Source organism: Numida meleagris, chromosome 2, assembly GCF_002078875.1.
Source record: "Numida meleagris isolate 19003 breed g44 Domestic line chromosome 2, NumMel1.0, whole genome shotgun sequence".
In the NCBI taxonomy this organism is placed as follows: domain Eukaryota; kingdom Metazoa; phylum Chordata; class Aves; order Galliformes; family Numididae; genus Numida; species Numida meleagris.
The window spans coordinates 54,039,379-54,065,197 of record NC_034410.1 but is presented as its reverse complement, the minus strand read 5'-3'; the positions used below and the strand labels follow the sequence as shown (position 1 = coordinate 54,065,197).

General features: G+C 44.7%; 2 protein-coding genes across 8 annotated transcripts in view; one reads left to right on the top strand and one right to left on the bottom strand.

Annotated features, from left to right (window-relative positions):
• KCNG2 (potassium voltage-gated channel modifier subfamily G member 2) overlaps nt 1-4,239 on the top strand; it is a 65,107-nt gene extending 60,868 nt beyond the window's left edge. For all 4 annotated transcript variants that reach the window (XM_021387560.1, XM_021387564.1, XM_021387561.1 and 1 more), the window contains exon 3: nt 1,883-4,239. In XM_021387560.1, coding sequence (XP_021243235.1) covers nt 1,883-2,695 — 813 coding nt within the window. In that variant the 3' untranslated portion in view covers nt 2,696-4,239. The remainder of the gene's footprint in view (nt 1-1,882) is intronic.
• PQLC1 (PQ loop repeat containing 1) overlaps nt 8,910-25,819 on the bottom strand; it is a 60,784-nt gene continuing 43,874 nt past the window's right edge. For 3 of the 4 annotated variants that reach the window (XM_021385837.1, XM_021385838.1, XM_021385839.1), the window contains one exon: nt 8,910-11,933. In XM_021385837.1, coding sequence (XP_021241512.1) covers nt 11,726-11,933 — 208 coding nt within the window. In that variant the 3' untranslated portion in view covers nt 8,910-11,725. Of the gene's footprint in view, nt 11,934-15,624; nt 17,961-25,819 lie in introns of those variants that run through there. The other variant, XM_021385841.1, reaches the window with a different exon arrangement.

Sequence of the window (25,819 nt, the reverse complement as noted above, 5' to 3'; positions counted from 1 at the left end):
TGCATCCAGTCGATCCCCCACATTTGGGGGAATGCTGTAGCGAGTGAAGAAAGTCCCATCACTCCTTTGCTGTTATGTTTCACAACAAGGATAAAACAGTGTATAAACACTTAAGGGGTGAGGAAATTAGGATGTGTCACTGTGCAGTAAAAATTTCCTCAGCTCTTTGTAGCAAGAAGGAGACACCTGTGGTTAGTGTGTGGGCAGAACTGTTTGTAGATATGCTAGATTCTCAGATTGCCTGGTGGTGAACTGGAGACCAGCTTGCCACAGCCTCAACGCTCTTTAATAAGATTTCATTGCTGTAATTCAGCATAGGCAAGCAGAATGAGGTTTTATGCTGGTATCTAATACTCATTGCGTTCACTGGGATTTACATACCCGCTACTGAGGATGAACTCCTACAGGGTTACAAGAGTTTTCATGAAATGTTCCAAGTCAATTTATTTCACCAAATAAATACACACATCCCTTAGATAAATATACACTTCTGTTCCTCTCAAAGCCACCAGCACATTAACGCTTTTAGATAAGCATTTACAGAGAAAACAGTACTAGCCCTATAATTGTCCACATAAAAATATATTTAGAGAAGCTGATTATTATTCAGTGGGAATTACTAGCAACAAAGTAGCGGAGAATTACCACTTTATTTCTGTTGCTGAATTAACAATCAAAGAACAGTCATCATCACCATTATTGTTCATCACTATTCAAATGCTCCAAGGCTAGCTTGCTTTCAGGCTTTGTAACGAACTGGGGTTCTGTTTATTTTCCACTAGCGGATCTTGTGGCACTTTATTCCAACCCTTTTCTACCTCAGAAAGCTTGAAGAGGTCGTTTTGGTCCAAAGAAGGCTGTAGAGAACAGACCTTATGAGGAGCAGCTGTGTGAATTGGGGTTATCTACCCTAGAGAAAAGAAGGCTCAGGGGAGCCTTATTGCTCTCTGCAATTACCTTAAAGGAGGTGGTAGCAAGTCAGAGGTTGGTCTTTTCTCCCGAGCAACAACTGACAGCACAAGAGGGAATGGCCTGAAGTTGCACCAGAGGAGATTTAGTTTGGATATTAGGAAAAATTTCTTCACTGAAAGGGTTGTGAAGCTTTTGAACAGGGAAGTAGCTGAGTCACCATCCCTGGAGGTACTGAAAAGGTGCGTAGATGTGGTGTTGAGGGTGTGGTGTAGTGATAGGTTAATGGTTGGACTGGATGACCTGAGAAGTCTTTTCCAACGTAAATGCTTCTATGATTCTATGGTCATAATTTGTTACAGGTTTGATAATTAAAAATGATCTGTCAAGCTCCTCTTCTTTTTCTTTTAGAAATACCTACATTTGCCAGTACTTCATATAAGATTTTTACTTTAGGGCTAGTGGGTTAATAATTGCTCACCGTCATTTCAAAAACATTCCATATTCTGTGAGCATCACAACATAAGTGCTGTAGGTGTTTATGAGCCATTTGTGTGCAATTTATTGGTAAGGAAAGGTGGAACCTTCAATTTATCAAAATCTTTGAATCATATACTGATCATTTCTAAAGGGTGTTAAAAAACTTGGAAATGAGGTGTGAGCCACCAGCCTTTCAGCAGGGGGTGGTCTGTCTGACAGCTGATAACCATCACACCAAATTCTCGGCAGCCTCCAGAACATTATTAACGTCTCCTGCAGCCAAAGTCATGGCTAGTTGCTCTGTTTTTTAGTTATCAATTCCAACTGCTCTTAGTAGAGATGATTATAGCTTAGTAGCTAGCAATTTGTATCACTGTAACGTGGTTTTGGTACTTTTCTTTTAAGAACTACAGCTCTGTTTCTTTGGTTTGCTCTCTAATTACATTTTTTCCTCCTCCCTTTTTTTGTTTTTTCCTGCTCCTTTTCTCCTCAGGGTGAATGTTCGCAGAAGTGCCACGACATCTTTGTGCTGGAGACAGTGTGCGTGGCTTGGTTTTCATTTGAGTTTCTCCTGCGGTCCATCCAGGCAGAGAACAAGTGTGCTTTTCTGAAAACCCCACTCAACATCATCGACATCCTGGCCATCTTGCCTTTCTATATCTCTCTCATTGTGGATACAGCCTCCACAAAAAACAGCAGCAAGCCTGGCGGGGGAGCAGGGAACAAGTACCTGGAACGAGTGGGCCTGGTGTTGCGCTTCCTGCGGGCCCTGCGCATCTTGTACGTGATGAGACTGGCAAGGCACTCGCTGGGGCTGCAGACTCTGGGGCTCACTGTGCGCCGCTGCACCAGGGAGTTTGGGCTCCTCCTGCTCTTCCTTTGTGTTGCCATGGCCCTCTTCTCACCGCTGGTGTATTTGGCTGAGAGTGAACTGGGAGCCAAGCAAGAATTTACAAGCATCCCTACCAGTTATTGGTGGGCTGTGATCTCCATGACCACTGTTGGCTATGGGGACATGGTGCCTCGTAGCATCCCCGGACAGGTGGTAGCCCTGAGCAGTATCTTGAGCGGTATTTTATTGATGGCCTTTCCAGTCACTTCCATCTTCCATACCTTTTCCCGTTCCTACAGCGAGCTAAAAGAGCAGCAGCAGCGAGCAGCAAGCAGGCAAATGCACCAGCTGGAAGAAAGCACCAAACTCACAGGTGGTGGCAGTTCCCAGCAGCTCGCTGCTGCATCCCCTCCAGATGCTGCCAGGGAGGATGGTCAGCCAGTACTGGACCAGGAAGCCAAGAGAAGCTGTTGACTCTCCACAGCTAAAGAAGTGAGTTGGCAGCACAAGAAGCAGCGAACATGAGGGGATGGATCAATCTGCAAGCAGAACCCCCCAAACTGCATAAATTAGGGACAGACACACACGAGACTGTTCCTTTAAAGCAACTTTCGATCTTAAGGGCTCACTGAAAAGTGTCCCTAGAAACTCTACCAAGTACAGCTTTGCTCCATTGCTGTAGGGCAGCTCTTTTCTCCTGAGCACCTGTTTTTATGAGCCCCTGGGAGCAGCCAGCCAGGAGGCCGACAGGAAGCACAGAGTGTGGCAGGGTGCTGCTGCTGGGGCAGTGAGCGTGCCACCTCCGCCCTGATCCGCCACTGCCTGTGACGCTCCTCCCATGCACCCCACAGCCTGAGAGTTTGTTCCAGCAGCTCTGCCAGGGAACCCAAGGAATGCAAACCTCAGACAGCCGAAGGGATGAGGAGATGAGAAGGGCAGAAGAATCCCTTCAGCTTTCCAAGGGGCTTGGTTTGGTCTGTCATAGAAATCAGCACCATGGTCTGGGCTGCCAGCTGCCAGCTCCAACTTATGCTGTTGCTCAGTGTGCATTATTTAGTAAATATGCATATTTACCACAGTAAGCTTTGTATCTTAGCCCCATGATAGAAATATACATAGACAATCTTCCTGACTATGGTACTGAATGTGAAATTGTTGGGTTCTTTTTCTTTGCTCACTGTTGAATATAACAAATACCTTTAGAAATCACATTTCTCCACCTTCTTTTAATTCTTTCCATCTCAAAAACATATTTAACAGACGAATAAACCTCAAATATATGCAGCCCACGAAGAGGAAGGCAGTATTAAGTCAGCAGTGGCTCCCAGCTCTGCATGGTCTTCCCTGGTGGTGCTGTCAGTGATTACAGCCGTGTGCAGTCAAGGCTGGTGCAGGCTGCAAGAAGTCGGTGTAACTCCTCCAGTGGGCTCCGGCCCGAGCTGCAGCACAGCAGCTGAGACCTGCATTAGCTGTTCTTTTTCTCCTAGTAAGAAAAAGACATTCCTCTCATCTAAAAATTAGAATAATTATTCTGGCTGTTCCTCTCAGTTTTCCAAAAAAAATGCAGTCACTTGAAAGGGAAAAAGAGTCATATGGTAGCATCTGCATGTTTGCTTACTGATGCCGTTCCCGTGAGTTCTCCAGTACTCTAGGTGTGCAGTTTCATGCTCAGAGGAGCTGTGCAGCTGGCCTGAGTCAGCACACTGTGTGCATCTCAAAGGACTCTTACTTTCAGGGGGTAGGAGATGGAGCACAGTTGCCTCCTGTGCCTACACCTCTGTTGTTATTAGCAGAGCTGTAGGACCAACGATGGTGTCACCTTCCTGTTTGCCTCCTGCCAGGAAGGGAGCAAGAGCAGATGTATTAAAGATGGGATTTGTTGGGTTTTATCAGCTTATATTATAACACCAACCCTAAACTAGCAAACTTCCATATTGCGCCATTCCTTATAGGAATGGTGCAAGGGAAAATAAATGTTACACTTTATTTTAATAAAAATTGGAACCTTTGTTGCCAAACAAGTGCCTCTGGTAGTGCTTACAATTCAGCTGACAGAGGAGGGGAGGTGGTGTTTCTCCATGTTGGTGTAAAGGCGTGCATCCCAGTGTTCAGCCCCAGTCCCCCCCCAACAAACCAAACAGCTGCCTGCACAGGGCTCTGCCTGCCATCCGCAACCTGCCCACAGGGAACTCATCTCCTTGTGCCAGCAGAAGGGCCAGGGGATGCGGGATGCTGCCGGGGCTGACTCAGACTTCTGGCAAATCAATATCAGCAATTATGTTGCTGTGACTCACTGCAGATTTTAATTTTTTTAAATCTTGACACAGGAATTTCTTGCATTAAGGCTTATTAAGGTTTGGCACCAACGCACAGCATTGTGGCTGGCTAAGTGCACACCAGCAAAGTGAAGACTATGTGTGGGCATTGCATGGCATGGTGATGAGGAGAGCAGTGCATTTTGTGATGGCATTTGTATGCTCCATCTTCACGTAGGACCCAGCTGATTCAACAGGTGAACACACAGCTGAAAGCATTTCATAGCATTTTATATTCCATGCACATCACATGCTGCTCAGAGCTACATGTCTGGCGTAAATGCAGTGATCAAGCAGCCCTCTGTAGGGTGCAGAATGCATCTCCCTGGGGTGGTAAGGGCCATGAATCATCAGCATTATCTTACTCTTAGAAGAGCCATCTTAGAGCAGATATCCTTGCAGAATGAAGTTTCACACAGGCAGTGCTAACAGACAACCATTAATGAATGCCTTTTTTTGGGCCTACAGCATGAAAAAAACTGCACTGAGACACCTAATTGCATCTCAGCAGCTTTGTGGAAGAAGATGACACACCATATTATTGCCGTGCTCCATTAAGTTGTTATAGTACTACAATAGTGAGTTCTTTGTAATTTTAAAAAGCATCTAATTCATTCCAGCATGCACAGAGTTTTAATGAAGTGACAAAACCCACTCATTATGTCTGTTAGTCAGGATCTGGCTTTTAATACAGTTTCATTTTATCTATTGAGATGACAGATGAGGAAACAAATACAAACCAGGAACCGTTTAAACAAATTATTTTTGGAAGCTGTATAAAGTTCTGATGGACAACATCGCTAGACATAAAAGATAACCAGAGCATAGTGAGTTCCCCCAGCATGGCTGCTATGATGAGTGATGCTCACTATTTTCATCAGCAGCTGGAGGATTGTCAGCTTTGTGTGTGGTTGTTGGTTTTCCTTTGACACAGCACACTAATTATTTAAGGCCATTTATTTCTCACCAAAATAAATGCTGTGCGGTTGTCTGAATGCATGCCAGTGCCACTAGGTAACTGTATGTTTCTTGGGAAGCACAGTGTAGTACTTCATGGGTGTATCACGTTCCTTTTGGAGCAAAGAAAAACAACATCCTCTATCTAGTATGGGACTAAGATTCGCTGCACATGGGAGCAAAGCTGCCTCTGCTGGGCAGTGCTTAGTGATGGTACTTGTGGGCTGGGACATAGGGAGCAGAAAGCCCCTGGGCCCATAGGATGGGAGTGCTATGACCTGGGCTCCCAAATCAGAGGCTGCAGTGCTACATGTGTGCTGGCCAATAGGACTGGGTAAAATTCAGAGTCTGAAGAATGGAAATGCAGAATGCAAAGTCACATCAGATAAAAAATGTGAAGGCATACTTACACTAAGGTGCTTTATTTTGCATCTGAAGTCTCCCACAACATCCTTGTAATGAAACTTCAAAAGTGCAGGATAGATGAGTGGACGGTGAGGTGGATTAAGAACTGGCTGACTGGCAGAGCTCAGAGTTGTCATCAGCAGCACAGAGTCTGACTGGAGGCCTGTAACTAACGGTATTCCACAGGCACTGATGCTGAGTCTGGTCTTGTTCAACATCTTCATCACCTACCAGAAGGAAGGGGTGGAGTCCACTCTCAGCAAGTTTGCTGTTGATACAAAGTTGGGAGGAGTGGCTGACACACCAGAAGGCTGTGCTGCCTTTCAGCGAGACCTGGACAGACTGGAGAGTTGGGCAGAGAGGAACCTGATGACGTTTAAAAAAAGCAAGTGTAGAGTCTTGCACATGGGGAGGAATAACCATATCAGTACAGGTTAGGGGATGACCTGCTGGAGAGGAGCTCTGCAAAGAGGGACCTGGGTGTTCTGGTGGACCACAGGTTGTCCATGAGCCAGCAGTGTGCCCCTGTGGCCAAGAAGGCCAGTGGCATCCTGGGGCACATTAAAAAGAGTGTGGCACACAGGTCAAGGGAGGTGATCCTCCCCCTCTGCTCTGTCATGGTGAGGCACATTTGGAATACTGTGTCCGGTTCTGGGCTCCGCAGTTCAAAAAAGACAGGGACCTCCTAGAAGGAGTCCAGCAGAGAGCCACAAGGATGATTAGGGGCCTGGGGCATCTCCCTGCTGAGGAAAGGCTGAGTAACCTGGGTCTGCTCAGCCTGGGGAAAAGAAGACTGAGGGGGGATCTGATTAATGTTGATAAATATCTAAAGGGAGATGGAAGGCTAGGCTCTTCTCAGTGGTATGTAGTGACAGGACAAGGAGCAATGGTATAAAACTTGAACACAGGAAGTTCTATACAAACATGCAGAAAAACTTATTTACGGTAAGGGTGACGGAGCACTGGAACAGGCAGCCCAGAGAGGTTGTGGAGTCTCCTATGGAGATATCCAAGACCTGCCTAGAAGCCTACCTGTGCGACCTACTGTAGGGAACCTGCTTTAGCAGGAGGGTTGGACTTGATGATCTCTAGAAGTCCCTTCCAATTCCTGCAATTCTGTTGATTCTGTGAATTCTGGCAGCTGCCAACAACAATCATTTGAAAGACTTATGTTTGAGAACTAAAGATGCAGTTACAAACTTGTTAAGGGGCAGTGTTGGAGTGGCACAATTTCTGCTGCTCACATAGCATGTGTACAGCCATCTCCCACTTCATAGCAACCTTAATTGAGAAAAATGACTATTATTCACTGTCATACATCGACAGGGCCAGAACAGGCAGAGTTTATGGCAGCCTCACAGTAGACTTAAGAGGCAAAATACCTATTGCTCTCACAGCACCTGGCTCCTCCTAACTGCAGCCTTAAGAGAGTACAAGGCATTTGCACAGAAGAGGGAAGGGACAGATGAAGAGACTGATGGGTAAACAAATTCAGTGTGGTTCTACTGGCCACAGAAGGGGCAGGACAGAGATGGGGAAGTCACAAGCCTGTGTTTTCCATCAGGACATTTCCAAACACAGATGCAGCTTGGGCTCTGGCTGCTCTTCAAGGCTGTATGCACAGGTATCTGTCCAGTTTCTGGGTGTGCTTCACATTTTGCTCTATCAATTTATCTTATTTACTGCTTTGTCACAGGTATTCAGACCGTATGGTTATTTACCAGTATACTGTTGATTCTGTTACTGAATGCCATCAACAAAGCTAAGGCTGTCAGCCCTCGAAGCATTCTTGGCACTTAGGCCTAAGCTAAGGATCGGAATGCAATTTAAAAAACAGCATCTCCGGGCCAAGTTTTGCTTTACTGCCCAATGTGAATCAAAAGCGCCAAATCTGAGCTTTGCCTTATAGGTGTTTTGACTTGCATCTCGCTCTGCGTGTAGCTACACACACCCGAATGTATAATGAAGCTTCACACTGCTGAGCTGCGGCTCTGAGTGCTGCCCAGGTCTCAGTGAGCCTGGTGCCTGTAGGCAGTGGGACGAGGGCCCCATGGCTGTCTTTAGCACTGCGCTGGAGGCAGCTGTGAGCACAGGGGCTCCCTGCTGTTCCACCGAGGGCCAGTCCCACCCTTGGCTTCCAGCGAGGGCCAGAGTGGCAGCCAGTAACAGCAGCATTACCTGGGACAGAACATACACTGAGAAATGAGTGCGTGCAGCCTCAGCCGTTGCTGGAATGGCTGGGCCAGTCTCTGCATTGCACATACACTGTAACAGGGCAGGAAGTTCTCACATTTAATTCCCCACCAACTCATTTTCCTCCTTCCTTACTTGCACTTCACAGGTTTGCCCACCCTTTCTCTCCCTTACAGGAGTTTCCTTTCAGCCCCTTATTTCTGCATACTCCGTCTCTCCCCACCTCCCACCTCTCCCCTCCCTAGCCCTCTTTCCCATGCTCCCAGCCCTCCCTCCTCACTGACTCCTGTTCTCCAGCCTCATCAGCCACCACAGGTAGCAGCAGCAAACTTCCTCCCACTCTGAAGCAGCCAGTGGCAGCCCCACAGTGCCTGGAGCCATGCAATGGCCACAAGGGACACAGTGGCTGTCCACTAGATCACACTCATTTTCCTAATCTCCTATGTAGAGGCTGAAAATCACATCCCTCAGCTGTATCCCACCTTCCACCTCCTTGTGCAGTTTGCACAGTACTTTTTTAAGCAACACAAAGTATTATTATCCCTTAGCAATTGTTTTTTACAGGCATAGAAGAGGGCAACTTAAAAAAAGATCATGAGGTTAAGTTCACTCCAAAATGTATGAAGAGCTTGGGGCAGAAATCCAGAATCCGCATCTTGTATCATGACCCAGGACAAATTATGCCTTGTGCTTATCCACCCATCAAGTGAAAAAAAGCATGCTCATTATTCCTATGGATAATGCTTCATACAAGATAAATTACAGTAACAGCTAAGAAGCATGCATTTTATATCTAAACAAAACAAAACGATGCTGCATTTTATGTGCAATACGTAATTTTTATTTAAAAAAACATTGTAACTGACAGAAAACAAACTCCATGAAATTAAAAGAGATGTATTTGAAGTAATTCATTTCTTAATATCTGAGGTGATCATTGATGCTGATACTTCCCAGCAAATAAAGAACAAAGTTCTGTAACATTTTTCTCTGTAAAGCATCTTGTAAAGTGATATTCAGGAGTTCCTGGCCAAGAGTCCTACCTTATTCAATGCCACATACAGAAGATTAGATGTGTTTTCACTGGCTTCTCTTCCAGTATTTGCAGCTCTGCTGTGAATGAGACTGGTCTGGGTACTGGTGACAGATTCAAGAATCTGCCCAGGGAAGAGTCCCATAAGGAAAGAACAAGTAATTTATATCAGTAATACCTATAGTTCACGTTCAAAGACGTGGCCAAAGTGTGCACTCCCAAGTGAAGCTGTAACATACAGAAGCATATTTCTTAACACCCAGGTATTTCTGATATCCCCGTTTCATAGATTACAAAAAGACTATCATATACAAAAATCTTATCATTACAAGTTATTTAAAAAAAAAAGCCCAGACCATTAAAACGCACAGGAAAGTGTTCATTTGCATACAGTAGAAATACAATCCTCATTAAAGCAGCATTCCAGAGATGCCAGTTCTTAATCACATTTTTGATTAAAAAAGACAAAAGCCAAGCTGTTCTTTAAACACAATCAGAACATTGAAGAAAAGGGGGAACAAAACATTCATAGCCTGCCATGCCAGGGTACATTGTCATTGTAAGGTCACTTCAGGCCTAAAAGAGTAGGGTGTCGAACAGGGAGTGTGGCGGCAGCATCCAGAAAAAGCAGCTGGGCCCAGCCCTCAAAACAGCTCTGCTCAGCCAGATCTACTGGACAGTGGGTTCCTGAGGGAGCCTCTTCCCTCCCCATCCAGCAGTGCCCCGCTGAAGGAAGGGTGGCCCAGCCTCCAAGCACGACCTCTGCTCTCTGCCACCAGTGTGTCCATGCCAAAATGGCACATGCATCAGGAGCCTTGACATCAGCCTGGGCTGCTTGGAGCGAGAGGGGCATGCATCTGCCAAGTGGTGCTGCCTGCAGGGCTCTCTTACTGTTCCCTGCCTCGCGATGGGCATTTCCAACCCAGAGTCATGCAGCTACGGCTGCAGCTGCCCACCAGAGGATGGCTTGCCACCCCTGAAGACAGTCCAGACTCAGGTCACAAATAAAGCAGTGTACCTGATTTACATACTAAAGGTATTATTAAATCTCAGACTTGGTGCCACTGATAAAAAAAACATAAGCTCTTATGCTAATCTTGGAGAAAAAAAACCAAAACAGAACTATTTTCAGGAATCTGTCCCATCCCTATTGCCATGCCTGCAGTCACCCAGGGTTTGCCGGCAGCAGGGAGGGAGTCTCGCTGGGAGGAAGGCAAACCTCAGCTGGGCTGGGGTCTCACTGCAGCTGCCTCACACCAACGGCAGCAGTTTCCTTACAGCAACAGGCAGAAGCGCAGGGGCTTGGCCACAGCTCCCTGCAGGTCACACACCACCCACAGACACATGCAGTGCTCAGAAAGGGCATGGTGACCTAGGTTGGCAAACAGCCAGCACAGACAACATCTATATCTATAAATAAACTCTCTGCCCCGGTCCCTTTTCTAACCGTTGGTTCTCCTAAGAGCTTGGAAGATCTTAAGAAACAGAAAAAAGAAAATGTTGACCCCTTCCATGCTGAGTCAATGCCAGAAACACCCGAACATACAAACTGGTTCTTGTTTGGCATTAAGCAGCACAAATATGAATCTCAGTCTCCACAAATCAAGGGGTCAGACACGAGTCCTATAGGAGTCCATAAGAATAGGACTCTTCCAGACTTTTTCACTGCCTGCTCTGAGGCAGAGGCAATGAAAGTGGAGACACTCAGCGGCTCTCATTTGCCAACCAGAAGTACCTCTTGCCAATACTGGCAATGCACATCTACTGGCCTCTGCGTTTGTGACAGCGCTGCACCCTGAGCACAGTGTGGCCTGTCCACAAATCTTGCTGCATCAACACAAAACTCAGTTACAGCCCCTCCTGCAGTCTTCTGTTCACTTCTCCTGATGGCTGACCACTCGACTGGCTGTGCCTGCTTTACGTGTGGTGCAGCATCGCCCATATGTGGACTCCATTCCTCACCCTGATGTATCTGTCTGCCTCACTGAGCAGGCATCAGCGTCTACCACTCGCTCTTCTGCATGCTGATGCTGTACGTGCCAGCTTTGTTTTCAGTTGCTCATCTCTTTGCAGGGCCTCTCTCCCTTTCCCTCTCTGCTTACTAGACACCCTTCTTCAAGAAAAAAAAGAGAAAGCTCCTGCATTTGCTCTTCAACACTTCCTAGATCGTGGAGATACTGAATGCTAACATATGCCACAACCTTCCTACGGATATACAGACTTTATATTATAAAAACAGGTAAAAGTTTCAGACAAAATAACCTGTAATTTCTGTGGTGTAACATTTTTAAATAGCATCAGAAACAAAACATCTAGCCCTTGTGATTAATATACAAACATATGTGAACTGATAAGGCTCATAGGTACATATGCAAAAATAAAGTGCCCCCATCCCACCAGGAAACACACAGCAAAGACTGAGAACAGAGAGAGCAAGTTATTTCAAATAAATCCTCCAGAGCTGGAAGCGCAGCCAGATTTTCAATCCTTGTTCTCATTTCTGCTTTCAACTCAGCAGTGCAGGAGTACTTAGAAGTGGAAGAGGAGGTGCATGGCTGACTCTCTAGTGCCATGGGACTGCAGCCCAGCCTGGTGCACATCTCACAGAGCCTTGGTACTGGCAGGGTGTGTGGTGTGGGATGTGGGCTTCTGCGGGTAGGAGCTGTACAAGTAAACCTGTAGGAGGATAGCCATGTCCACAAAAACCTGCAGGAGTCCACAGATGGAGAACTGTAACGGGGCCTGATTCAAGATGAAGTAAACAGTCTTGAAGGTGTCCCCACTGGTCCACATCAGCACCATCTTAACACTAAAAGACAAAACAAAAGGGGAAAATTATTTATTGAAAGGAAGCTTAGTGTGTGATTAGAGCTCTACCAGAGGGTACTAGTACCCAGCTATACCAGCAAGGGATTATACTCTACAGTGGGTCAGGACTCCTCTCTACCAGGACAGAACACTTAAACAGCCGTGAGGTGTGGCAAGCTGCTTGGAGGGCAGGGTCAAATTCACACCCACAGCCTCCAGAGACCTGACCTCAGCAATTACAGCTACAAATACCCATGGCTACATTGGCATCCAATATTTTAAAATATCCAGCTAGGATAATTGACTGAGGGGTGCTACGTAAACACGACTGCCACGTGCTGACAGCAGTGACCGTGAAACAAGGTAATCCATTGCATGGAAAAAAACCCACAACTAATACCTGCTTCTTCATGCATGCAATTTTCCACTCACACGATGTGAAGTAACACACACAAATGCTCTCCTATGCGTGCACACTATTTAAGCATCTACTAAAACACACACTTCTGATAGATACAAGAAATATTTTCTTATTGTAGAAAACACAAGACCTAAAACCCAGTCAGATTGTCCAGTAAAACAGAAAGAAGAAAAATGACATGTCTGCAGCTGTTTACCAGAAGGCTGAGTATCCCTAAGGATTTTCCTCAAGGACACAGAACAATGCCCACCCAGACTTCCTTTTATTTTGCTGTATCACCAAGCCATCTCCTGTCCTGCAAGCCAGCTCTTGCTCTTCCATATCACGAGAAACTCTGGGGAATAGAAGCAAGTTCTTCAGACTTCACACAGACCAATTTTCAACAAGACAACCAACCAATTCCTGAAGGCTGTTTCCTATCTTTGTGTACTTTAACTGAAGAGTTTTCTATGCCATCAGGTAAGTTGCAGCAGACAAAAACTTTCTACTTCACAGTATGAGCATTATGCATGATTTGTCACAATTATGAATAATTACATTTCGCCAGCACTGACTTCATCAAATGTGGTCATGTACATGCAGCAGGGCAGGACTTAATTTTCCAAACATTCAGGCAGGGAGCTAGCAAAATTTGTATTTTGGACACAAGTACACAATGCTGTTGCAAGCCAGATGCTGCAGCCCACTCTCCCCCAACATGAGAAAGGTGGCCAAGAGCATCAGTTTATACCAACCCAATGCTCTACAGAAACATAAACCTTTTTAACTCATGTCATACCGCTGACAGCAGAAAACAAGAAGTCTATGATGTTATGAACACTCCAAAGTGAGGCTACATGTGGAAGTGTAAGCAAGGGCACAGGGTTGAGCAAGCAGCCACTCCCCACCCAAGGTTATTAAAAAAATGCAAATAAATAATCAGAGAAGAAGGAAAACAACCACTGAACCCACAACAGCTGCTCTGTACAACAAGCCCACACCACCTGCCTTGCACACATTCTGAGTCTCAATGGATAACGTTATGTCCCACTTACAGGCAGTTCACACAAGCATGGGGGGGTAGGGATCGATTAGTATTTTAATGAGGGAGGGTGACAACTCTGAGGGTAATAAAACTGACACTTTTCTTGCAGGCAGCCAAAATTCCTCCTCCTCTGATTTTCTGCTTATCAGGGCTTCTGGGCAACTAACCACAATTAAATTGTTACCCTGCCCCCGTATGGCTGGAGACTGGCACTAAAAGAGCAGCATATGTGAACCTTGGCAGGTCAGATAAATTAAATGCTGCCAACAAAAAGGCAACTGAGGCATGCCACAGATGATCTGAGTAAGAATTTACCATCTGCAGAACGTTTGACACATATCCCATATATATAAAACTAATGGGGCTTTAAAAATGATCCCACAGGGCACTGAAGCTGTAGGCAAAATACACATTGCCTGATGGCTTACAGTATGTAACAGTTTCAAATTCCAAACAGGGAATAATGACTGGGGGAAACCTTATGGATACCTGCAGTTCAACAACACCTTAGGTACCAAGCCCTACATGCATACCTCTACCTGTGTCACATGTTGTGCTGAGTTTGATTTAGGTTTATGTGGCAAGGTTTAGGTAGCTGAGGGCTGCATGGGTGGCCTCTGTGAGCAGAGCCCAGAAGCTGCCCTGTATCAGATCTCAGCCAGCTCCAGCCCATGGAAAGGCCCACAGTGGAGCAGGCGGTCCCCCTGCAACCCATGGGCACCACGTGGAGCAGATCTCCACCTGCACGAGGTGGATGCGGCCTGAAGAAAGCTGCAGCCCATGGAGAGGCCCTGCAGGAGCAGGTCCCAGGCCAGAACTGCAGGCTGTGGAGAGGAGCCTTAGGGTGGAGCAGGGGGAAGCTGCCAGGGGTAGGGCAATGTGTTGGAGCAGTGCAGTCCTGAAAGACAGACCACGTGGTATAGCCATGTCAGAGAAGTTCTTGGGAGAGCTGCAGCCTGCGGGAAGCCCCTGCAGGCTCCATCTGGGAAGGACAACATCCTGTGAGAGCACAGGATGAGCAGGGGCAGAGAAGTGATAGAGACAAGCATTACAGAGTGACAGCAGCCCCCATTCCCCTGTGCTGCTTGGGAGGAGGAGGTAGGAGGCAGCGTTTGGCTGGATGTGGTCGTAGTTTCTCACTGCTATAGGCTGTTATTAATAGGCAATAAATTGCATTAATCTGCATCTTTTTTTCCCCCACAATAGTGCCTCTAGGCTAGTGATCTCCCTGTCCTTATCTCTGGCTTCTTTTCATTGTATTTTCTCCCCCCTCTTTTTGAGGAAGGTAAGTGAGAAAGGGGCCAGGTGGTGCTGAGCTACCTCTTGGTGTTAAACCACCCCAGCTTACTAAAGCAGACTCAGGGTTTTGCTAGGCAGCCGCCTTTTGACTCTACAGCTTACAATCCCAACTGGATAGTTTGGTGTATGCCTCTACAAGTTCTAGTGTCCCCCTCTTCAGCAGGTCCATCAGACACTCATGGAAAACAGCAGCAGTCCCAGGGTGTTCACTAGGACACGGCCCAGTGTTCCGTACACAGGAAAATATCAACTTGTCCTTGGCAAGAATTATTTTAAAAATGTAACAAACAGTTTAAAAATCTAATATCACTAGTCAAAACATACATACATCGTTCCTGTGTTGATCAGCTTGAACAAAACACTGGAGGAAATCAACAAATCACTAAAGTACCATAAAAATGAAAATACATGAAACTCTAGATATTCCCCAAAAGCTTAGTATTGCAGCTGCACCTCGGTTCGCAGAACCCAAGATTAAGGCAAAACAGTGACTGGGAGTGCTGGCTGCTTACTCCCTTCTACATCTCTCTAAGGATAGACTGGGGCTGGACAAAAGGAGCATAGACCTGAAGGTACACGGGGTAACCAAAAATGGCTTGCAAGGAAACAAGTACAACATTAGACAAGAAGGGAAAAGAGATGATGAAGAACCCTGGAAGAAAGTCAAGGAGACACAAGAAGCTGGATGAAAAGAGGATGTGAAATAGAGGCTGGAACTGGGCAGGGAATGACAGGAAATTGAAGAGAAATGCGAACTCAGAATAAGAATCCTTGGGAACACTGCAACAGTAATGTTCCTCCCACCAAATCTGGACTGTGTATAGTTATTCTTGCTCCATATGCAGATGCAACTCACAATAATGCAGTGGTGTGTGCATGATTACTCACGTCTGATCAAATGGATACACCATCACTGCTCTTGTGTTTCTAGCTACTATGCCACACAGCTTTTTTTTTTTTTTTTTTTTTTTAAACTGCAGCTTCTCAACATCACCCAATTGCTTGGGAAAGGGAGGTAATTCTTGCATTTATTCTTACTTTTGAGATGGAAAACAAAGAAAGCAACCAATCCTGGGCGGATCAACTGCCATCTTACCTGCTTTGGAGAAGGAAAGGAGAGAGAGCCTGTGCAGAAACAGAGGGTTTTATTGCCCAAAGAAATGTTTTTTGGTTTTTTTTCTCCAGTTGGTTGCATGGAAGAAAGAGTAAAAAGAAGAGCACACCTCATCCCTTCTTCCACTGCTCTGTTATAACCTCCATGTGCTGAATGAAGCTCCAATCCCCTTCTGCAAGATGCGTGGGACTCATTTTTATAAAGTTACTGATATGCCACTTGAGGCAGCTGACAAGTCCCTCAAATTTCTTTCCCTGCAGAACTCTGCAGGCAACATGACAGAGGATGTGCATAATCACAGCAACAGCTCTCTCCCAGAGCCACACTATGCAGCAGTGGCCCTACTGCAGGCTGCCAACAGCAGTGAGCAATGGCTTGGCTCTGCTTCTCTGCAGCAGCCCATGCTGGGTGCCACCAGCTGCCAGAGCACAGCTCATCAGCATTCATCTGACCCTCACCACCACAGTGCAAGGAACTGCGGCGCTGCTAACACAGATGAGCATTGCTTCAAGAGGCAGGCAGGCCCTACCATCGCCACTGCGGGACACTGTGCAACTCAGCACAGAAGAGGCTGCACGCAGCAAAGGCTTTCAAGCCTGTCTCACAGGGCCCAACTTCACACTTGATCTTCCTGACGTCTCCAAAGCTGTGTGGGTGAGCTCAGCTTCAGTGCTCTGTGCAGCACAGGCTACAGAGTAAAGCAGGAGTTACAAGTAAATAAACTGATCCCTCCTGTAATAGCTCAAAGCCACACTGGAGAGACATGGCTGGCAGGAAAGGTTTGCCTTCTTGATATGAAGGACAAAGTCATTAGGAGAGCACAATGGCCATTCTGCTCTTAACACAAAGAAGTGAGTGGGTGTGGGGTGAGCAGTGCCACAGAGCAAGTTGGGGAGGCAGAAAGATACATGCGGCAGTGCTTGGTTCTGTGATCACAGTGATGCCAATGGGAGAGGCAAGAGGCAGGAACTGCACAGAAATACATGGTACTGCCAGAGGCTGAAACAGACTAGAAGGAAAAATAACACTTCCCAGTGATGTAAATCATGACTGCAGTATCCAATGACAACAAATCTCCTAAAAACAAGCACCTTCCTCACAGCTAATCTCATTACAAGGAGTTGCTAATGCGGCAACAGTCAGTGCCTGTGTAAATTGCAACTGACCACGAAGAGAAGCTTTTATTTTTTCATCTGCTTTTAAAATCTGAAAAAGCATTTATTTATTCTGCTGTAGGAATTAACCCTCAAAAATAAAATCATAATTACTGATAAGACACTGACTAGTGGTGGGTTGCTAAATGCTATTTTTAATATGGTAATATAAAAGTGTCGTACAGTGCTGCTGTTCTATGCCACTGACAGTACATTTCATAAAGACTGTACCAATCATCATTTAGTAAATTGCAAGCTGGAAAACAGCATTCATTGTTCTCAAGAAACAACTTGTCTAAATCAGGTTTTCTGTATTTTGTGCATCAGTTCTGAGGAGAAAGCAACTAGAGATTAAAAATTGCTATGAGCACATTTTATCCACAGTCAACGAACCATGATTTTTAAAGAACACTCATCAAATTATTCATGTGTAAAAAGAGTCTGAAGTATACTAACATGAGAAAAAAGTGTTTCTTCTCTAACTGTACTAAAGGCTGTGTAATTTACAGAACAATGAGATTAACAAGCTTTTAGGCTCAAATATACAATATACAAACTACAGAGAACTAATTATGTTGGAATCAAAGGTTTTCAGCTTCTACATTCCTTCTGCTCAAGATCAGGTTGTCACAATCACAAAACTTTGATTTTCTGCTGGAGCATTATTGAGCACGCTGTGCTCAACATTAGCCATTTCCTGATCGTTGCATCTTTTTTCCACCTTCATCTAAAAGAGCAAAACTACAAAAAAGATTTTAAAGAAAAAAAGACAGATGAAGAATATTTCTTCCCTGCTAAATCACTCTGTCTTAAGAATAGTTGCAGTCATCCAACAAAAAAACAGTAGCACATAGCAGAGCTGCAGTTTGCAGACCATGGCCTGATACTTGGCACCAACGTTCACAAGCAGAGAGATGGCAGTACTCGCTTCCTGTTTGCTCTGTAGATTTTCTCACATGAATGTTTGACTCTGCATGTTTGTAGCTTAACACACAAACCCAAAAATATCCTGCAAGCTGGAAGACACAAAGAGAATCAGACATTAGACAGTGACTTCTATAGAGAAATTCTGTAGTGGTCTGACCAGACATATCAGCATAAATAGCAACAGGAGTTACGTGCTGCCCTCATGTAATTACATCCTGCTATAGCTACTAACTTAATACTAATGGTGCTCAGTCAATGAGCACAGAGATCTGAACAGTTATTTTCAATAACAGAACAATGAATATGATGTATTAATCATCTACTTCAAGTGTTCTGTTTACCTTTTTCCTTCTGTCCTAGGCAAGTTGAACTCAAAAAAAAAAAAAAAAGAATTAGCTTGGATTCCTTTCTTCCCCAAATTAGAGCCAAGACACAGGCAAAGATGGATTCACAGTATGATTTTTTAGACTGAGAGTTTCAGGCAACTATTCATATACTGGTACCTGGCTTCCATATATGTTAAAAAATGGCAACAGTTCTTGGATATAAAAGCAGAATCATCATTTAAGATCTGTGAAGGTAGTATCCCCTTCTGGAATAAGGTCCACATCAAAACAGTTTTTTAATGGATGTTCTGAACACTGTGTTTGGTTTTGGGAAGGGAAGAAGAGGGGACAGAAAGTATCTCTCTTGAAATCTTTCTAACTTACCTCCTAAACACATTTGCATGGGAATGTACGAAAGAGAAAGCAGACTGAGTTAAAATATCCTGACTCTGGATAACTTTCAGCTCCCATTCGATGCTACAAAACAAGATACTTAGAGAAGACAGCAAGAATCCCTAACACTGCACTTCAGTCAGAGGGTGGCATGCCTTTACCAGTGCAATGTGGACCAGAAAACATGAAACCCTGATGCCATGATATTTTTAACACTGTACAAATGAAAAAAAAAAAATCAGTAAATATTGCATTTATTCCAAGCAAAAAGCCACAAGGCTTAGCACAAAAGGAGATCTCCTAATGTTTACCAAATTGTTAGGCATGCCAGAAACTATTTTTAAAAGAGGAGGGGAAGAGAGAAGAATCAGATACTCAAAGGCCAGTGTCTGAAGTTTGAAAATCTGGGAACTAAACAGGCATACCATAAGACAGGTCCTCCTGTATGACCAAGCATAGATCTTGTCTTTAAATACTACACAACCAGCTAGGAATTCAAGCATGAAACTATCCACCAATCCTACATGCTCTCCCTCAGAGAGAGCCCCTTACCTCACTTTCCAGCAATTCCCCTGGGGCTGAAACGGCACTGACAATCTCCAGAGGGAGTCAGTTGTCCAGCCCCACATTGCTAACAAAATACAGACAGATTCAACATTTATTTCAGATTGCTTGGAGATGAGTTATAACTGCATCTGTAAGTAACGGACACCACAGAGGGCTACACACAAGAGCAATCTGAAAGTCCCTGTAATTTGCAGGGACTGTATACTTCACTGAAGAAAAACAAAATGCATGATCTCGCTCTGGAACACAAAAAGACAGACATACTCTTAAAAATGCAGTCTAAAGTGATTTGGTAGTGTCTTTTCTAATATATGCATTTTATGCAGAAACAAAAAAGCATTATGGAAAAACAAGGTAAATAGATATTTAGCAATTATTTTTCCTCATGAACAACTGTTTCCTAAACTCCCAAGAGCAGAAGCATCTCAGGCATTTTAACACTGCTCAGTACATCCACACAGAAGTCAGTGTTTGTTAGAATATACCTGCCAAAGAAGAGTTAGAGGGAAACTGCAAGACACAGGGATGGGGCTGGTAGTCCAGGATCACTGCTCTAGCTATTTCAAGCAGCTACGCCAAAAATTCAGTCTGTAGGAGTCCACAGACTGGTAATCCCTGCCATCTACAAAGTATTTCCTAGTGCTCTACAAGTTAGGCCATCTGGTGCTGCATGAAGAGGGGTGGCAGTTCTTAACAACCTTAAACACCCTTAGGCTATGCAGCACGTGTTAAATCTCTTCTGTGGATCAAAGGAAAGACTTGAACTGCAGTTCACACAAATGTCCTTCCTTCCAGGAGATGGATAAATGGACACAGTCCAGACTCTGAAGCTCAAGTCTACTCGTACATCCAGCAAAAAACATGCATCAAAAAGGCTCTGGGTTCTGCTACTGATGGATCCGGAAGTTTCAAGAATTGTCACAAGGGGGAACTGCTTTCCTCAGATGAAAACAGAGGCTTGGGAAACAAATCACACCTTGTGCTGCTCACAGTACAGTCCACAGCACCATCTGCTGCCAAAACAGAATAATGCCTTCACAGTAGTGTCAGTTTGATGGAAATGGTGAAGAGCATACCTAAATTACACCATCCTTTAGGATCTCACTCATTAATTTCTTCTTGAGCATTTTTTCCCTTCACTCTCCTCTCCCTCCCCTCAAAGCACTTTAATCACTGGAGCTACAAGTATAGCTGCTGGCTAACGCAGCTGTAGACACTGTCCTGCTGCCCATCTCCAGCAGTTTTGCAGTTAGCTGAGTCAGCCTGTGCCCCCACATCTCCCTTCCCAGCACCTGGCTGCTGCAGCCTGTCTGTGCAATGGGACCCCACGGCTGCTCCCACGGGGCCAGTGCTCAAACCAGTGAAATAATGCCTGTATGTAACACCATTTGGAGTCCTTCTTTCTGTAATTTTAAATATGTCGGGACACAATCCATTTAAAGGGGAATAAAAAGATGGGATAAAAAAAAGTATGCTTCAGCACAGCTGTATATCTCAATGCTCAAATCATAAAACTCTTAAATCTTCCTTCCCTCCTGCCCTAGGCAACAAAGAAATCATCAGACTAGACTAAGTCCAATTTAACTTAAGGTACTTTCAGCACATTTTTCCCTCCATCTTCATATGGTAACCAGGATACAGCCTAAGCATAATCCTAGTATTCCAATGATTTAAAAGTGCACTTCTCACTTCGGCCAACATACACAGAATATCAGGCCTAGTTCCCCTCCCTGTTCTAGATGACTGGCATGCAGTGGCTGTCTCCAAAGATAGCACACCTAAGAGGACAAAGTCTAATAACAGTCTTTTTTAGCAGGTCTAGCAAGGCACCTCTCCTGGTATGCTCTCCTACCAGCTGCATGAGGAAGTTATCTTCCACACACTATAGAAACCTCCTAGACTGCTTCCTCAGTGCTATATTTCCAGCACGTATCAGGGAAGTTAAGTTCCCCATGAGAACAAGGGCTGGGGATCACCCAACTTCTGCCAGTTGCCCACAGAAAGCCTCATCTGCCTCTTCATCATGGTTAGGTGAAGGTCCATAACAGACCCCCACCAGGATGTCAGCCTTGTTAGCTTACTCAGAGACTCAACCTTATTGCCAGCCTCAAGCTCAACAATATCAAAACAGCCTCTAATATATATAGGCATATCACCACACCTCCTTCCTTGCCTATCCCTTCTGAAGAGATCATAGCCATCCCCTGCAGCATTCCAGTCATGCAAGCAATGCCACCACGTTTCAGTAATGGCAACTAAGTGAAAGTTTGCCTGCCACAGGACGGCTTCTAGCTCCTCCAGTTTGTTGCTCATGCTGTGTGCATTGGCATAGATGCACTTCAGCTGAATCATTTGCCTCAGCCCCAACCCCATCTTCATTCCACAAGGCTCATCTCTAACAAGCCTCATTGTAACCCCTTCCCAATTCATACCTAATTTAAAGCCCTCTCAACAAGCCCTGACAGGTCCTGGGCTAGGATCTGCTTCCCCCTTTGGGTCTTACCTATCTCATCTGCAGTCAACAGGCTAGGAGCCAAGTAAACCACTCCATGGTAAACATGGTAAAAGAAAAAAAAAAAAGACAAAATTCCTGTGATGGCACCAGCTTCTTGGCCACGTATTTATGAGATGAGTTTTCTTGGTCCTCTCAGTATCCCTCCCTGCCACTGAAGAGATAGAAAAGAATACCACCTGTACTCCCACTTCAACTATACTCCATCATCAAGGTAGGCAGGGAGGGGGTTTGCCTGCAATGCCAAGCTGAGTACTGTCTTCATTCCTCCCCACCTCTTAGGTACCCTGTGCTTGAGGCAACAGGGCAGGGAATCCACCACTATGGATGCATAGTCACAGTGCCTTTCTCACAGGTATGGCAGAGAGCTGCTCCACCAGTTTATCTCCTACTCACCCTCTCTGATGACCCTTAATCCCTTCACCGCTTCCTTAAGCTCTGCCTCTGCACTCAGCACATTATCCACCTGCTCACACCTCACGTAGGTGGTATCCCTGCCACCCTCCACCAGCAGCAACAGGCTCAGGCACTCCATGCAGCTGGAGACATGAACAGCCACGTTCTCGAGCAGTTACTTGGTTTGGGTTGCAGCATTCTTTTTGGCAAGAGTTTCCTGCCTAGTGGAGACCATGTCTAGATTTGTAGTATAGGAGGAAGCCAGTAAGTGAGTTAGTATCCTCAGTGGGAAGAGACAGTCCACCCTCCCTGCTTGAATGCTCTGCGCAAACTGCCCATTTCACACCCTTCTGATGATCCACACCATTTACTTGTCCTGTTAACCTCATTCCAAATGGACCACCTATACATTTGTGGGAGGACTGACTGCCATCATTCCTGGCTCTGTCCACACTGTGTCAGCACTGCTACACCTCAGGGGCTCAGCTCTTCCCGTTCAGACATGGGGGGGGAGGGGAAGGGGGAGTGGGAGGGGTGCTGGTGCCTCCCTCACTTTCCCAACAGCTCTTGCAGTGCTTTGCCACTGTTTTACCTCTCTGCAAAGGGCCTCTCGGTGCAAGCCTCCACTGTGGAGAAGATCTGCATGAGGTTTTTGCTGAAATGGCCCGGCTTGTTACAGAAAACGTCCATCTTTCTGGATCATTTGCAAAGTCACTTCCCAGTTTAGAGTTCCACCAACCCCTTTTTCCCTGCTGTTCTAGTTCATCTATTAATCACTTAAATCACTCATCACTGTGTTCATTTTACAAATCTTCACCACATTTGGTATCACCATTGTCTGCAACCTCACATGTATGTGTCCCAAGTAAAATCTCATTCTACCTCATGGTACAGGTTTCTAATCCTGCTTGGTCCTACAGCATTGACTCTTCATCCATGTAAATAGATGACTCACCCCTCTTGTACAGTGGGGCTGCCATGAACTCCATGAACTGAGCAGAACTATCCAGGTGCTGGATTTTCAAGAATCAAAGTGGTTTTGTTTCCAGATTTTTAGGTAGCAGACAAAAAAGACATCTTTAGGAAAACAGTTTCCTCTCTCAGACCAACTCTGACCCTTTGCAACTTGGAAAGACCTGACTTCATGCAAAATATCTTGCACTAAACTTCCTTGCCAGCAGAAAACAGCATGACCAACATTAATTGTACGTTTTCATAAAACAACTCATTTTCTGTTGTATTTCAGATTTTCAGGATAGAGAGAAAAGCATCAGCTGAAGAGAGCACTGATTAGACATGCCGGCAGTGTTTTATTCCTATCACTGTGAAGAAGCCTTGAACTATTTGTATAAGATGAATGCATTTGGTTTGAAGCAATTTGCTTTGAATTTGCTTCTTGAACTGATGGGATTAGGTGCTAAGGGAAGAGAAAGTAGAAAGACATGAAAGTAGAAAGGATGGGATACACGCAATATGTGCAAGAGCTGTAGCAATTCACACCATACTACAATCTAGGCAATGCTTAAGGGAATTGGCTACTGTCACTCATACTGTCATTAAGTGCTGGAAGCACATGGAAGGATGGTTCCATACTCCCTCCTGGGATTTTTTAACCCATCTCTTCATTCAGTTCCTGAAATTCCTACATGTGTTGAGTGCACAAGCCTCACAGAACAGTCTTTGGAGCCCCACACTGCATTACTGAAAGTCTTGAGAGAACAGCTGAGGAAACATTGTAGAAGCATGGAGGTGAGCACGGTGCTGAGCTCAGCATAGTCATCTTCAGGCCACGCATCCACAGAAAATCAGGAGAAACCGGCGTACAAAACAGGGAAGGAAAAGAACATGGGACTAAGGGTAAAGAGAACAGGTTCCTGGAATGGAAAAGAGCGGGTGAAGAAGAGAACAGAAGCTGTTTGCTTCCCGAGATCACAACAGAATGGTTTTCAAATTATCTGCTTGCATGCTGACTGTCTCCATTCTGAGTGTACTGAAGAAAGACCAAGCCTGTTTATTTTTCTGATGTTGTAACATCTAGAAAAAAAAATAGTAGTTGTCTGAGTACTTACACTTATTTTAACATTTCAGCTTTAAAAGAAATTCAGGAAGGGAATCTGGCATTCCTGGTACTCATTAGAACCACAAAGGAAAAGGTGAAGAGAGAAGAGGTAAACCAAAGTCTGGTTCGTCTCATCATGAAAGCTATTTACTGGCTACTCTCCAAATTCCTGCAAGCTTGGATATATACGCTAAGTCCAAGAGTGAGAATCCTCAAAGCCTATTTCATATAAAGGTCACAATAAAAGAGAGTAGTAACCATCTGATCAGTGCCACAGTAGCGAAAGAAGAAATGTCACCAAAACAAAACAATAAAAGTAGCAAAATTTCCTCCAGAAAATCATACGAATGCTGGAGCATCAGAAGCAATTACAATGATTTTTTCAGACCCACGGAGAAAGCTAAATATCTGAGCCGAAAAAAGTATTTAGGAAAAAATAAGAATACAGCCACAGAACTACAGCAAATTATACGAAAAGCTGAAAATAGACAACTGGACTAACTTTGTGCAATAGAAAAGACAGTGAAACTAGAGAATGACCTATCAAGGCACTTAGCAGCACACAGTAATGCTACTAACTTTGCATTTACCAAGTATCTTTCTGGCGCACACTTTAAATCTCAATTTTTCAATTTGCCACAATTCCACAATCAACACAAAAAAAAAACCCACATCAGTGCCTTTTTTTTTTTTTTTTTTTAAAACAGCACTTGCCCAATATGCTTAAATCCAAAATCTCATTACAACAGGTGATCAGACACTGGGTTAGCCAGTACTGAATACAGCTTTCTACATCTGTTCATCACAGCACCTTGCTAATCTAATACAAGCAAAAAGTCTAGCAGCTCACATTAACTTTTTCAGAATTTAGATAAAGCAAGGATTTGTTTCTGGGACAAACACTGGCCTCAGAAATCAAAAGCTTCCTTTACAAAATGATATTGAGAACTGCGTATGTCATAAAGAAAAAAAGCTGCAGAGCAGTACTGAATAAAATTTTGTTGTAGGATGCTTTTTATCTCCAAGAAATATTGTCTTCTAGTATTTTTTTTTATCATCTATAGGAGATAAAAGGAAATAATATTACAAGATATACATTTCATACGATTTCTTTATTTCCCTTCACACTGCACCTATTTTACCAGATGCATTTCAGATAAATGCTTGGAACAGCACAGCTCATAAAACAGTTCCAAATGGAAAAGCATTACGATTTGCAACTCTTGGCCCCATCTGCTTGTGAGACAATAAAGGCCAATTGTTTCTCCTTCAGTGACAACAAGATAATCACAGTGACCAACACAGCACAATAATTTGATTCAGTCTTTTCAGGCCAGTCTTCTCAATACAGTCTTATATGAACAGAGAGACAGTCTAATTGATGCTGCCTCAGTGTGTTAAACTGTTGAGCCTTTTACCCAGTATCAGCAAATCTTGACTTGAAGGATGCACAGAAAGGAGGTTCCTTTCAAGAAGACTGAAACATGACAACAAGAAGAGGGAGACCACAGCCCTCCCCCTGGTTCTGTCTGTCCAGACCCCTAGCCACATGAATGGCCCTTAGCTATGGGTATACATGCTGCCACCAGCACAGGGAGCAGCTGGCAAGAGCCAAAAGCGCACATCCAGGAACTAATCAACCACTGAAAGAAGGCCTTCCTTACTGGAACCACAAACCTCCAAGCTAACCAGGGA